The following is a 14218-nucleotide window of genomic DNA, read 5'->3' as shown; positions in this document are numbered from 1 at the left end:
CGCAGAAAGAATTGACATGTCAATTCATTCTGCGGATTTGAAACCGCAGCAAATCCTCGTGGAAAATTCCGCATGTCCACTGTGGCTTTCTTTTTCCGTTGATTTTAATGGTACTGTACAACGCAGCGGATTCTGCTGTGGTTCCGCAGGACCAGATCCGCAGCGTGTGCACGCAGCCTTCAGGTGAGTGCACACAGTGCGGAGTAATCTGTGGATTTGCAGGTAAAACCGCAGGAAACGTGACCAGCGGATTTGCCTGCGGTTTGACACCTGGACAATGGAACAGGTGTCAAACCATTGCAGAACCCGCAAAGAATTGACATGTTGCGGATTTAAAACCGCAGCAAATCCGCAGCATGTGCACTGTGGTTTTGAAATCCCATTGATTTGCATTGTACTGCAGCAAAATCCGCAACATGTGCACATACCCTTAGTGTGACAAACCAGTTCTGTGCATCCCACCCTCCACCTCTTGTTTTCCATCTATCTCTCACTGGAGATAAAAAGCGAGTGGGGGGGGGGGGGGTGCCTGAGCTTTGTTTGAGCAGTCGTTCTAGGCTGACAGATATGCTCAATTAAAGTCCAACAATCAGCAAACTATAGACAGAGTTGGGAAGTGTTAAAAGGGAGTGAACTACAAAAAGTGGTATTCCCATCTCAGCCATGACAGTACTAGTCTGTCACAAGTACAGACCCCCTGAGCGGGATGTGCCATGGTCTGGCACTGTCCATTTCAACTGTGGATGTCGTGTAAATAGCATGGCCGTCTCGGCTGTGATGGATAAGAATGAATAGCTGAGGTGAGTACTCCTACAAGGTTGTGTTCTCGCATTGCTGATACAGAAGTTTTCCAAAAATGCAAGCTTAAAAATAAAAAAAATTCGGCAGTGATACCTTTTTTTGTGAAATCTTAGCAAAAGTGTACCACAAAAAAAAAATCTTGTGTAAATGGACTGAAGCTGCAGTGTGTGAACACGGCCGGATCACAACTGCTTAATTACTATGGTAATCATCAAGTGGCCATAGAAAATAACAGGATTTTTGGGTTGCTTACCGTAAAATCTGTTTCTCGGAGCCTTCATTGGGGGACACAGAGACCTTGGGTGTATGCTGCTGCCACTAGGAGGCTGACACTATGCACAAAAAAAGATAGCTCCTCCTCCGCAGTGTACACCCCACCGACCGGCAGAGAATTCCTCAGTTAGTGAGAAAGCAGTAGGAGAAGGAACAGAATAGGTTGACAACATAGACAACTCAACTGTAAACATTCAACCAAAGTAAGAACAGGAGCTGTAAAACATGGGAGGGTGCTGTGTCCCCCAATGAAGACTCCGAGAAACAGATTTTACGGTAAGCAACCCAAAAATCCTGTTTTCTCGTTCGCCTTATTGGGGGACACAGAGACCTTGGGACGTCCCAAAGCAGTCCCTGGGGTGGGAAACAAACTTCCATCAGGCCAGCGGACTCACCACCGCGGCCTGCAGAATCAGTCTACCTAGGCTGGCGTCCGCCGAAGCGTAGGTGTGGACTCTGTAGAATTTCACAAACGTGTGAACCGATGACCATGTTGCAGCTTTGCAAAGCTGCAGTGCGGAAGCTCTGTGGCGCACCGCCCAGGAGGCACCCACTGCTCGAGTAGAGTGGGCCCTGATACCCGGAGGGGCTCCGCGACGCTTAACACGGTAGGCTTCCAGGATAGCCGATCTGATCCAGCGAGCAATGGTGGCTTTTGACGCCGGGTGACCTTTCCGCGCTCCATCAGGGATAATGAAAAGAGACTCTGTCTTTCGCAAGGAAGTCGTCCTAGACAGACTCTTACCGCCCTAACCAGGTCCAGCTTGTTCAAGGACCGCTCTCGGGGATGAGTTGGATTCGGACAAAAGGACGGGAGCACGATATCCTCGTTGAGGTGAAACGAGGACACCACCTTCGGAAAGAACGAGGGCGGAGGCCGCAGAACTACCTTATCCTGGTGGAGAACCAGAAAGGGAGAGCGGCACGAAAGAGCTGCCAATTCCGACACGCGCCGGACGGAGGTGATGGCCACCAGAAAGGCTACCTTCCAAGAAAGGAGAGAAAGGGAAATATCCCTGAGGGGTTCAAAGGGAGGACCTTGCAGAACCTCAAGAACCAGATTAAGATCCCATGGATCCACGGGCGCCCGGTACGGCGGGACCGTGTGAGCCACGCCCTGAAGAAAGGTCTTAACCTGAGGACGGGAAGCCAACGTTTTCTGAAACAGAATGGACAGCGCCGAAACTTGACCCTTCAGGGAACTGAGGGCAAGCCCCGCATCCAATCCTGCCTGAAGAAACGCTAGGACTGAAGGGAGCGAAAAGGACATGGGCGCGACGTCATTGGTCTCACACCAAGTGAAATAGGCCTTCCAAGTACGGTAGTAAATCTTGGAAGATGATGGCTTTCTGGCTCGGATCATGGTCTGAATTACGTGGTCGGAAAATCCTGCTCGTTTCAGAACCTCGGTCTCAACAGCCACGCCGTTAAATTGAGCGGCCGAGAATTGGGGTGGCAAATCGGACCCTGAGACAGCAGATCTGTTCTGTCTGGAAGCCTCCAGGGGGCGTCCGCGAGAAGGTTGACAATGTCCGCGAACCAAGACCTTCTGGGCCAATTCGGGGCGATGAGAATGACCGGAAGTCCTTCTGCCTTGATCTTCTTCAACAGCTTGGGAAGAAGAGGCAGAGGAGGGAACAGGTAGGGAAGTTCGAACTGGGACCAAGGAACGGCCAGGGCGTCGGCGCCCACTGCCAGAGGGTCCCGAGACCTGGACACGAATTGTGGGACTTTCCTGTTGAGGCGAGACGCCATGAGGTCTACATCCGGGGTTCCCCACCGAAGGCAGAGCAGATGAAACACTTCCGGATGTAGGGACCATTCTCCCGCCGCGAGACCCTCGCGGCTGAGAAAATCGGCGGCCCAGTTGTCTACGCCGGGAATGTGAACCGCGGAGATTGTCGGGACGGAAATCTCCGCCCAACGAAGAATCTTGGACACCTCCGCCAGGGCTGAAACACTCCGTGTTCCCCCTTGGCGGTTGACATATGCCACCGCTGTGGCGTTGTCTGTCTGAATCCGTACCGGCAGTCCCTTGAGGAGCCTTTCCCAGTGGACCAGAGCAAGATGGATCGCTCGAATCTCCAGAACGTTGATCGGTAGCGCTGATTCCCGAGCCGACCATCGACCCTGAACAGTGTGGTTGCGGAACACAGCACCCCAACCGAGGAGACTGGCATCTGTGGTTACTATCTGCCAGTGAATGGGAAGGAAGGATCGACCCGATAGAATGAGAGGTGACGACAACCACCAGTTGAGAGACCGCTTGATCCGGTAAGAAAGATGGACAGGGCGATCCAGGGACCGAGGCGACCTGTTCCATTTCGACAGAATGGCCTGCTGGAGAGGCCTGGCGTGAAATTGGGCAAAGGGAACTGCCTCTATTGCCGCGACCATCTTTCCCAGGACCCTCATGGCTGTACGGAGGGATAGGAATCGCGAGGTCTGCAGCGATCGTACTTCCTGCTGCAGAGAGAGAATCTTTTCTTGTGGGAGAAAGACCCTTGACCGACGAGTGTCGAACAGAAGACCTAGAAAGACCAGGCGTTGGGTAGGAACCAGACAGGACTTTTTCCTGTTGACGATCCACCCGAAATTGGAAAGAGTGTCCAGGACGATTGACAAACTTTGGTGAGCCTGTTGGAATGAGGGAGCCTTGATCAGAATATCGTCTAGGTACGGGAAAAGAACGAGGCCTCTGACTCTCAACAAAGCCATCAACGCAGCCATGATCTTCGTGAAGACTCTGGGAGCGGTGGCAAGACTGAAGGGCAGTGCGACAAACTGGTAGTGGTGCTGTCGAATCGCAAAGCGCAGGAACTTCTGATGTCCGGAGAAAATTGGAACATGTAAATAGGCATCTTGGATGTCTATTGAGCACATGAATTCCTGCTCCTCCATGGAGGCGATGACCGAGCGAAGCGACTCCATGCGGAAGTGGCGAAGGCGGACCCTCTTGTTGAGCAGCTTGAGATCCAAGATGGGTCGAACTGCGCCGTCTTTTTTTGGCACTACAAACAGGTTCGAGTAGAACCCCGTGAAGCGCTCCGATTCAGGAACGGGCACAATCACCCCGGAACTGAGGAGAGCGGCGATAGCTGTAGAGAACCCCGGGATCGAGGCTGGATCCTTTGGAGGCCGGGATTCGAAGAAACGATCCCGTTGGAGAGAGACGAACTCTATCTTGTATCCTGAGGATACGACCTCCCTGACCCAGGCGTCCTCCACGGCGGCCAGCCAAACGTCCCTGAAGGAAAGAAGTCGACCTCCCAATTGGAAAGGCCCTTCGCGTGCCCGATGATAGTCATGCTGAAGTAGACCGTCCAGATCTAGATCTGGACGGTCTGCCCTGGGAGGAGTGGGGTCGCCAGGAAGGAGTGGGTCTGAAGGAAACTTTCCTTCTCTCCTGGCGAGCCTGCGGTCTCTGTTGGCTGGAGGAGTTGTCCGCCGTATTGAAACGGCGGAAAGTCCGAAAGGGTCGAAACTGACGCCTTAGTGTGGGGGTCTGCGAGGCTTGGACTGAGGGAGGAGTGAACTCGTGCCTCCGGTGGCGTCCTTAATAATCTGGTCCAATTGGGACCCAAAGAGGCGCACCCCCTGAAAAGGCAGGTTAGTGAGGGACTTTTTAGAAGACAAGTCCGCTTGCCATGCCTTTAGCCAAAGTGTACGTCGAATTGCAATAACGTTGCTTGACGCCTGAACTGCACAGGATGCAGCATCCAAGGAAGCGGAGAGAAGATAGTCCCCAGCCTGGGAGATCTGATTGGCGAGATTGGCCAAATGCTCCGGTTGCGCCTTATCTAAGATGCCCTGCCGAAGGTCGTCTGCCCACGTGGCTATGGTCTTTGCTGTCCAGGATGAAGCAAAGATTGGACACACCGCCGCTGAAGCCGCTTCAAAGGCAGACTTCGCCAGGGATTCTATAATCCTGTCATTAGAATCCTTTAGGGACGCCACGCCTGAAAGCGGGAGAACCGTGTTATTGGATAGCCTGGACACGGGCGGATCGACTGAGGGAGAGGCCGACCAGTTGTCCGTGAGCTCCTTAGCAAATGGGTAGAGTATGCCGAGACGTTTTCCTCTTTGAAAGCGTCTGGTCGGATCCTCTCTTTCCTTGGTAAAAATTTTCCCAAACTGGGAATGGAAAGGAAAAACCCTGGAGGGAGTTTCTGCCCGTCTGAACGAAGCCTCCTGATCTGAGGATTTCGCAGGGGAGTCAGCAATATCGAAGGTATGATGGATCGCAGCAATGAGGTCCTGCACTGTGACCTTCATGCTTGCATCCTGGTCTGAATCCAGCTCTAAAATCCCCTCAGATGACCTGTCCGAAAGCGCTTCCCCTGACTCGGGAGAGGAGGCCCGAGAGGGAGACTGGTGAGAAGGGCTATGCGGTGAGATGGGACTAGGAGAGGATTCCGGCTGGGAATCTTGCCTAGGTCTTTTGCGACTACCGCTGGCTGATTCAGATGGAACAATTTGGGACCTGCTTGGCCCTGCTGAAGAGTCCAGGGGCAACTTATCAAGAACGGCCACCAGGGACTGAGACACCCTGGTGAGGTCTGCCACTGATTGAGAAAGCGAGGAGGCCCAGCCAGGCATGGGGGGCTCACTCTCACCTGGGGCCGCAGATGGCTCCTGGACGGCGTCAGGCTGAATTGGATTGCTACAATCCAGGCAGAGGGGAGTGGACTGGCCTGAGGGAAGTTTGCGATTGCACGAAGAACATGCAAAGTACTTGACTAAAGTGCAGGGGGGGGGCGGTAGAGCGGGTACGATCAGACTTAGACATAGTGAAAAGCTGAGGTAATGCCGGAAGGTTGGGGGACAGAGGGCGGAGAAGGGTCAGTCTGCAGTGCAGAGCTACTCACGGTCCGGTGTCCCCAGAAGCGATGCTCTGCGACCTGTCAGTGGATGCAGGTCAGAGCAAAATCCGGCTGACAGACCTCCTGAAAAAAAAACAGCTGGAGAAGATGCTGTCCAGTGAGGAGCTGGTGCCCGGCTAACAGGCTGGGAAAATGGCGCCGTCCTGAGAAAAAGCGCGCCTTAGGAGAGGAGGGAGGGCGGAGCACCTCGCAGGGTTAAAATTCACCGCCCTCTAGCCAATAGCAGGCTGGGCAGGTGAAGGACAGGCGGTGGGAGGGCCTGGGAAGAGCGGGAGAGAAGCCCGCTTAGAAGAAAGGGGCGGGGGGCGTGGCCGCGACGCAGCGGTAGGCCCGAACTGAAGCCGGGGCCTAAATTAGTTGCGGCGGCCGCCTGTCAGCAGGGGGTCGGCGCGGAAGTCCGAAAAAGTGGGACGCCGCAGTCACAAGTCGCTCCCAATGGGAAAAAACCCCCTGCTCCCTGTACCCAGAAAGGGGGGGGGATGCCCAGCAACATTGAGCTGCGTATAGCCTTGTGGCGACTGCGAGCAACCGCAGCGCCTACCCCTGTGACCATTGAAGAGGTGACCGTCGGGAATGGGCAGCAGGGCCTAATACTCACCTATCCACGATCCGTTACCTGTCTGAAGAAGTCTTGCGTCTCATCCAACCGACAGGCTCTGGTAGGCGAGTGGGAGGGAGACTGGCGACAAGGACCCCTGGAGTCGCTGGCACGTCTTGGTGTCGGCGTCCGTCTGGCTGGTCCTGCCGCGGAGAACCGCAAGGATACGGGGTGGCAGTACACGCCGTACTTGCAGACTCCATGTGGGAGTACAGATGTGACTTTTCACTCTGTATCCCTCCGTAGAACCTGAGAAGGAACGACGCACAACGAGGTAGATATGGGTCTAATAAAAGACCCGTGTCCACCTCCTACTGACACTAAGCTAAACTGAGGAATTCTCTGCCGGTCGGTGGGGTGTACACTGCGGAGGAGGAGCTATCTTTTTTGTGCATAGTGTCAGCCTCCTAGTGGCAGCAGCATACACCCAAGGTCTCTGTGTCCCCCAATAAGGCGAACGAGAAACACTAATGCACATAAGGCTGGTCTCCTGATCAGGGCTAACTTTGTGTGTGTGTGTATACATACGCACATTGTTTTCATGACTCAGTCTGAAACCAGGCAGGAGGGGGCAATAACTTATCTTAAATGGCTTTATATCACCTTTTTGGGGAGGATATTTCCCTCTCCTTAGTTGATAGACATGCTCTCTCAGCCTGCCTGCGCACACGCGCTCCCTCTTGCCCCGAGCCTGCCTGCGCACGCGCGCTCCCTCTTGCCCCGAGCCTGCCTGCGCACGCGCGCTCCCTCTTGCCCCGAGCCTGCCTGCGCACGCGCGCTCCCTCTTGCCCCGAGCCTGCCTGCGCACGCGCGCTCCCTCTTGCCCGCCAGCGTGTGCTCGTTTTGCCTAATAATTGACCAGTAGTGTCTCCTTCCTCATAGAAAGGTTTTACAAACATATTTATTATCCTCTTGTTTAAGTAAAAATGACTTTGGATGCTTTTGGGCCTCTTGATGAATTTTCAGGACACTTATTTTGAACGTAGGCCAATTCGCTCACCTGTCCTCTATCCTCCAGCCCCACCCCTTTTACGCAGAGGTAAAAAGGTTTTTTTTCACCAATTAGCACCTCCTGAAGGATTTTTCAAGTGTCCCAAACAGTCATAAAAGTCATCTCCAAGACCCTATCCCAATATGGACTAGGTGTAGTAATATTAGGCAATACCTCCAATTAGAAATGTAGTATAGTTCTTCTGATTCACCATGTCTCCTTCCTCATGTGCAGGACTTTAGGTTTTCGTGGTTATGTTACGACCACTGCTATAGTGACAGCTCGTTGCTAGTGGTCATAAGTTGCGCCAGGCCGAGAGACCACTCTATCATCCTGGTCTCCGCTGAGGGGATTAAAGACTCACAGCTACGACCATATAGCAGACAATGGAGTGTCCAGGTCGGGTGATGACATGGCGGTTGCAGGTGAGTATTAAGTAGCCGTGCCCCCTCTAGGTTCCTCTCCTTCCACCGCGCACAGCAAACCAGGATCCTTAGACCGGCCTGGGTCAGACCTTGGGCACCAGCTGCCCTTCGCCCACACACTGGTTAGGGCGATTTTCTTCCTCTGGAATAAGTAGATTCCCAGCAGGATTTTAACCAGGATAATGGGAGCTCTGCTCCTGCACACCGTCCCTTATTATGTAGGACTAGATCATGTCACATTATTGTGATGCTGCTCCTGTGTTTAGATACCAGTAATCCACCAAAAAAAAAAAAGTGTCCACAACCTCAAGCCTCCTTGCCTATCTCTAATAAGGGTATCTCTTGCTTATGGCATACCCCTGGACCTGTATTTGGTGGTGGATCAGACCCCTGTGGCTGCCACTGATCTTCAGAATGAATAATCATCTGCAATTAGAAGGAGAACCAAAGTTGTGATTTTTCTATAGCCGGAGAGATCCTGCTCTGTGATGAGACCATGGTCAATTAGTGGTGTCATGTTCTCCTTCACATTTGGTGAAAACTCAATGTGAGGGAAACCCTGAACCACACCTGACGTGCCACCCAAAACCCAGTCATTCAGACCCATCATTTCACACTTGTGCACACAATAGAGGCCAGCAGTAGTTTTCCTAAGTATCTTCTCCATCACTCTTGATTGACCCCGCCGTGAAGCCCCTGTAGACTTCGAATTATGTAGTACCGTGTATTCCAGACCTGCGTGCACCGCTTCTCCCCATATTCACAGATATTCGACAATGAATATTGATGACTTATCAGTTTCTCAGTGCAAAAATATGGGAACCACAAACCAAATCTGCATCTCGTTACATCAAACACGAGACCTCTCTCCAGACATTCCTCCGATCCAGTCTCATACCCTTATCTACTGCGATCAGAATTGGACACAGTGGTTAGTTTTTGGGGTTTTATTTTTTTAGAATCCTTATTCTTTCATGTGCACATTGCTTTTTATAACTTCTTATGCCTATGTTATAGGCAATAGAAAGTCATACGCTGAACTATTTCAGTATCTTGCTGACTATCAAGATCCATTAACGCTGCGCTATCTTTGTGTGGTCTGAACAGGCTGCCGATCGCCTATCGTTTGTAGGGTGAAATATTTTGTGCTACAGAAAAGATCATCGTTCTCGGCAGCACGTCGTCCTGTGTAAACAGGCTCAGCCTGCTGACAGTGTCTGGTCAAAGCAGCGCACGTGCAGTTTTTTTTTTTGCTGCAGGATACCTTTCTGTAGAAGGAAGACCCATAACAATACTGAAGACATTTTATGGTGGTCAGTGTTAGTATCAGCAGCATAAACGTACCACATTTACACCCCAATCTGGAAATATCAATGGCTCCTACTTCCACCTCAAGTCGCATATAAGAGCTATGTGGTCGGAAGGGTGCGAGACACTCGGTAAAGCCTGGTGGCTGGTGACTTCTTCATGACTTGGCATAGGAATGACTTGTTCCACTTCTAAACTTTCGGAGTCAATGAATATATAATCTAAGCATCCGTGGAAGCCTCCCACGTAATTGGTGTAGGCGGGCTCCCCGCAGGCGCTCTTCAGTTTGAGCGGGTGGCTGAGAGACATATTGCAGCGCTCCTCCTCTCCGTTAGATGTCCAGTCCTCGTGGTTCTCGGAGATGGTCCCATCTCTTACAAAACTGTACATACCGGTGGAAGGGGTGCTGTTAAAGTCCCCACAAAATATGATAGGAATGCTGGGGTAGAGCTCGTACGCCACGTGTCTGATATGAGCTAACGCCACGGTTATTTGCAGTAATCGGATGTTGCCACCTGGAAAAAAAATAAAAAAAATGGATAAATCTGGCTAAAATTGCTGGAAATCCCAAAATCCAGCCACAATCTATAGTGACGTCTGCTGTAGGAACCAGAAGTGCCCGGCGGCTGTTCATCCCATCTGTGGAGAAGATGGAAGACGTACTGGCCCAATCTGGACACAGACGTTAATGGATATGAACCATGGAAACTAGACCAGGAAACCGTACGCGGACCGTCCGTTATCTGTTCCGAGTCAAAGGCTGCCATCATAATTGTCAGGTCCAGCCTCTAATGCAGAGGTCTCAAACATGCGGCCCACGGTGCACCACATGTCTCACTCTCTGAGGCAGGTGGAAGGCGCGCATTCAGGAGCACGCAATGGCTGTTCTGTGTGCACAGGACCTGGGAGGAGTCAGGGGTCACATGATCAGGGGCCTCCGTGTATGCAGGACACTGCCATCTGTGCTGGTTGTCATGGTGCTGGATGAAGGTAAGTTTACGTGTTGGGTCAGGAGGGGTTTACAGGGTGGATGTAGCAGAGCCGCGTGTGTACGAGGCGTACGGAGAGAAGCCGCGTGTGTATGAAGTGTACGGAGAGAAGCCGTGTGTGTACAGAGCAGAGCCGCATGTGTACGGAGCGGGGTGTATGAAGAGGAGCCGTGTGTGTACGAGGTGTATTAAGTTTGAAAGGAATGCGGCCCCCCAGCTCAAATTTTTTTTTTAATGTGCGGTCCATTTACTCTGCTGAGTTTGAGACCCCTTCCGGCGTGCGGAGCCGCGTGTGTACGAGGCGTGCGGAGAGGAGCCGCGTGTGTACGAGGCGTGCGGAGCGGAGGCGCGTGTGTACGAGGCGTGCGGAGCCGCGTGTGTACGAGGCGTGCGGAGAGGAGCCGCGTGTGTACGAGGCGTGCGGAGCCGCGTGTGTACGAGGCGTGCGGAGCGGAGCCGCGTGTGTACGAGGCGTGCGGAGCGGAGCCGCGTGTGTATGAAGTGTACGGAACAGGGTGTACGGAGAGAAGCCGTGTGTGTACAGAGCAGAGCTGCATGTGTACGGAGATGGGTGTATGAAGAGGAGCCGTGTGTGTACGAGGTGTATTAAGTTTGAAAGGAATGCGGCCCCCCAGCTCAAATTTTTTTTTTTTCTGTGCGGTCCATTTACTCTGCCGAGTTTGAGACCCCTGCTCTCATGCAAACGTGGGCACTCCAGCTGTTGTGAATGACTACTTCGACGGCTGCCCAATGGAATGTGGCTGTCAAGGAATGCTGGGAGTTGTTGTTTCACAACAGCTGGAGTGCCGCAGGTTGTTGATCCCTGATCTAATATGAATGGAGGCCATCAGTAAGGAGTTCTATAAAGAGTAACGGATGCCGAAAACCAAGACGGAAAAAGCAGCGAATGAGCGTCCATAGAGAGCAGGTCACTCGTTCTCTCACCTTTTGGGTGGAAGTAAAGATGAGTGTTGGCCACACAGAATTTTCTAGAAGGATCAGCCGTGGACTCGAGGACAGACACCTAGAAAGATGACATAAGGTGGGTTACAAGTCGCATAACAAAACATTGATTTAGGCCCCGATACAACATTTGCGTTTTTTTTTTTTGGGGGGGTGTTTATAGGGTTGCAGCGCCTGTCCATTATACGCTGGGGGACGCCAGCAGCGCCTGTCCATTGTGCGCGCGGGGGGACGCCGGCAGCGCCTGTCCATTGTGCGCGTGGGGCGATGCCCGGCAGCGCCAGTCCACTGTGCGCGGGGGGGACGGCAGTAGCGCCTTTCCATTGTGCGCGCGGGGGGACGCCGGCAGCGCCTGTCCACTGTGCGTGGGGGGACGCCCGGCAGCGCCTGTCCACTGTGCGGGGGGGGGGGCGGGACGCCGGCAGCGCCTGTCCACTGTGCGGGGGGGGGGGGGGGGGACGCCGGCAGCGCCTGTCCACTGTGCGTGCGGGGGGACACCGGCAGCGCCTGTCCATTGTGCGCACGGGGGGGGGGGGGGGGGGGACACCGGCAGCGCCTGTCCATTGTGCGCGCGGGCTGGCCACTGCCATTGATGGGTTGTCTGCGTAAAGGGCAGATGCGGCAGATTCTCCGAAGAAAGGGACGGTTTTATATCTGCTCTCAACTCTCGCTAACTGAAGAGAGTACCAGCTAAAAGGAGAAATGAACTTATTTCCTTCTGAAGCCGCCAGCTTTCAGTCATGGTGGTGTGCATGGAGCAGTCATCGCTCACTATTCTGTGAGCCGCAGCTGTCAGACCGCCCTGAAACTCATCGACACCCGGCTCTGTAGCACATCTGAACAGAGCCCAGGGCGTGCCTACAGACAACGCTCAAAATATAGTGATCGGTGACTGCAATCGCTCTGTTCACACCCCATGACTGAAAGCCGGCAGCCCTCATAACTAAAAGCCGGATGTCCCCAGGAGGAAATAAGTTAATTTTCTCCTAACGGTCACATTTGGAGGTATTTTAGAAATTCACTACGGTGACAACAGCGTCATGGATGCCGTCAATTGCAGCTTATGAGACGCCCAATACCTAGGGTCCATTTTGTAAGATTATATTTCTTAACACCAGTGCAATAAAAGTATCGCCTTAACCCCCTTTATAAAAGGGACTGGAAGCGGCAACCTACTCGGTTACTATGGGTAACAACTCCATTCCTTAGCATCAGCTATTTGTGTTTGCCCATAGCAACCAATCAGATACCAGGTTTTATTACTCAACCATGAATATGATTGGTTGCACCATTTTTTCTCCAATCAGATCAGGGTTTATTCACAGAAATGAAAGCCAAAATGTTATTGGATGTCAGTTTTGAGTTTTTTTGACCAATCTGATCACAGCTTTCATTCTCTAACCTTCAGGGCAATGAAAGCCGGAATGTAATTGGTTGCTTTTGAGGTATAAAGCAGCTGGCCCAGTGCCCCCACATCTCGCAGTCCGCGCTCACCTGCAGGGCGGAGGATCTCTGCAGCATCTTCTCCTTGGCTCCCGGGTAGCGGGACAGGCGCTGCAGCAGCTCCTGGTGCAGCGGGTCCCCGGTCAGCGCCTCCCCCAGCAGGATGTCGTGCTGGCTGCACAGCCGGTAGCGGCTCCGGCGGTAGAAGGTCGCTAGGCCTTCGTGCTGCTTGTCCTTGAGGCGGAAGATTCCGTCCAGCCCGAAGGCCTCCAGCGCCGGGGCCAGGCTGTCGGAGAACACGGCGCGGTCCACCTCCTGCAGGCACAGCAGGTCGGCGCGGTAGCCGCTCAGCTCCTTGCGCAGCAGGCAGTGGCGGTACTCCAGCTCCAGGGCGTAGGGGGCGCAGTAGGGGAAGAGCACGGTGCGGGCGTGCTCGGTCTGCGCGTACACGTCGGCCAGCAGGTTGTAGGACACGGCCCGGATCAGCGGCTCCTCCGTCGGCCGCTGCGTGTACAGGTGCCGCTCATCGAACGTGCAGGCCCCGGGTCCGGCCTCCACCGGGCCCGCCACCTCCAGCTCCCGGCTCTCCCCGAGCCTCTGGCCGTCCCCGGGCGTACAGCGCACCTTCAGCCGCAGCCCGATGTCCCCCACCGCCGGGGTGAAGACTCGCTCCTGGCCGGCCTCCTCCCACTGCTGCCCGGCAGGGCTCCCAGGAGAGTCCCCGGCTCCGCTCCGGGCCTGCTGCTGCCTGTACCAGGTGAAGAGCGAGTGCTCGGGGTCGGAGAACTCCAGCCGCAGGCGCGGACACACGGGGAAGCCGGCCATGACGTGCCGGGGCAGGGCCAGCTCCTGGCAGAGCGGCGGGTTCCTCTCCACCCGGTACAGCACGTTCCCCACCAGCAGCTCGGCGCCGTCCTGCCAGGCCTCGGCGTTGGGGGCGGCCTCACACACCGGCTGTCCCCGGTAGAAGAGCCGCACCGGAGGCCCCGGGGCCGGAGGCTCCTTGCGCTTCTTGGTCTTGGTGGCGCTGGCGGAGATCCGGGCCAGGGCTCTGCTCAGCGGCTCCGTCTGGTCCCTCTGCAGCTGCCGCTGGGAGCCGGACAGGGTGAGGGAGATGCTGAGCTTGTCCTCGGAGGGGACGGCCCTCACCACCGCCTTCTCCATGCCGCCCGCCCGGCCCAGGAGCCTGAGCACGCCGCCAACCAGCCGGCCCGAGCAGCCGCTCATCTCAGCGCCCTCTGCCGGCGGCCGCCGCCACTGCTCCTCCCTGCAGGCAGGGCGCGCGCACCACGTGACTCTGGGCTGTTAAAGGGCTTGTTCACACCAGTGCTAATAACCGCAGCAGTTTTATGATGCTGGGATTACACACACACAAGGCTATGGTTATACGGCGACTGGTTACGACAGCCATCAATAATAGGGTCAGCGCTGCGACATGTCCAAGTCTTAGTCACCTACCCCCTTCATGACCAGAGGTATTTTATTCGTATTTCCGTGTTTTGCTCCCCCTTGCCCTGTTAGAGGCAGACGTCACAGCAGTGGAG

The 14218-nt window shown here is 54.3% G+C and overlaps 1 protein-coding gene across 1 annotated transcript; it reads right to left on the bottom strand.

Moving 5' to 3' along the window:
• Positions 1-8903: 8903 nt before the first annotated feature.
• On the bottom strand, positions 8904-13967 carry PDE12 (phosphodiesterase 12). The gene is made up of 3 exons (XM_073569821.1): positions 12726-13967; positions 11214-11292; positions 8904-9794 (listed from the first exon to the last, which is right to left on the bottom strand). The coding sequence occupies exons 1-3, from the start codon at positions 13899-13901 to the stop codon at positions 9352-9354; spliced, it is 1698 nt and encodes a 565-aa protein (XP_073425922.1). The 5' UTR covers positions 13902-13967; the 3' UTR covers positions 8904-9351.
• Between the last annotated feature and the right edge of the window lie 251 nt (positions 13968-14218).

This window comes from Dendrobates tinctorius, unplaced genomic scaffold (genome assembly GCF_039654945.1).
Source record: "Dendrobates tinctorius isolate UK_male_01 unplaced genomic scaffold, ASM3965494v1 ptg000027l, whole genome shotgun sequence".
In the NCBI taxonomy this organism is placed as follows: Eukaryota; Metazoa; Chordata; class Amphibia; order Anura; family Dendrobatidae; genus Dendrobates; species Dendrobates tinctorius.
Note: the sequence above shows the minus strand (reverse complement) of the source record. Positions and strands in the feature narration are given on the sequence as shown.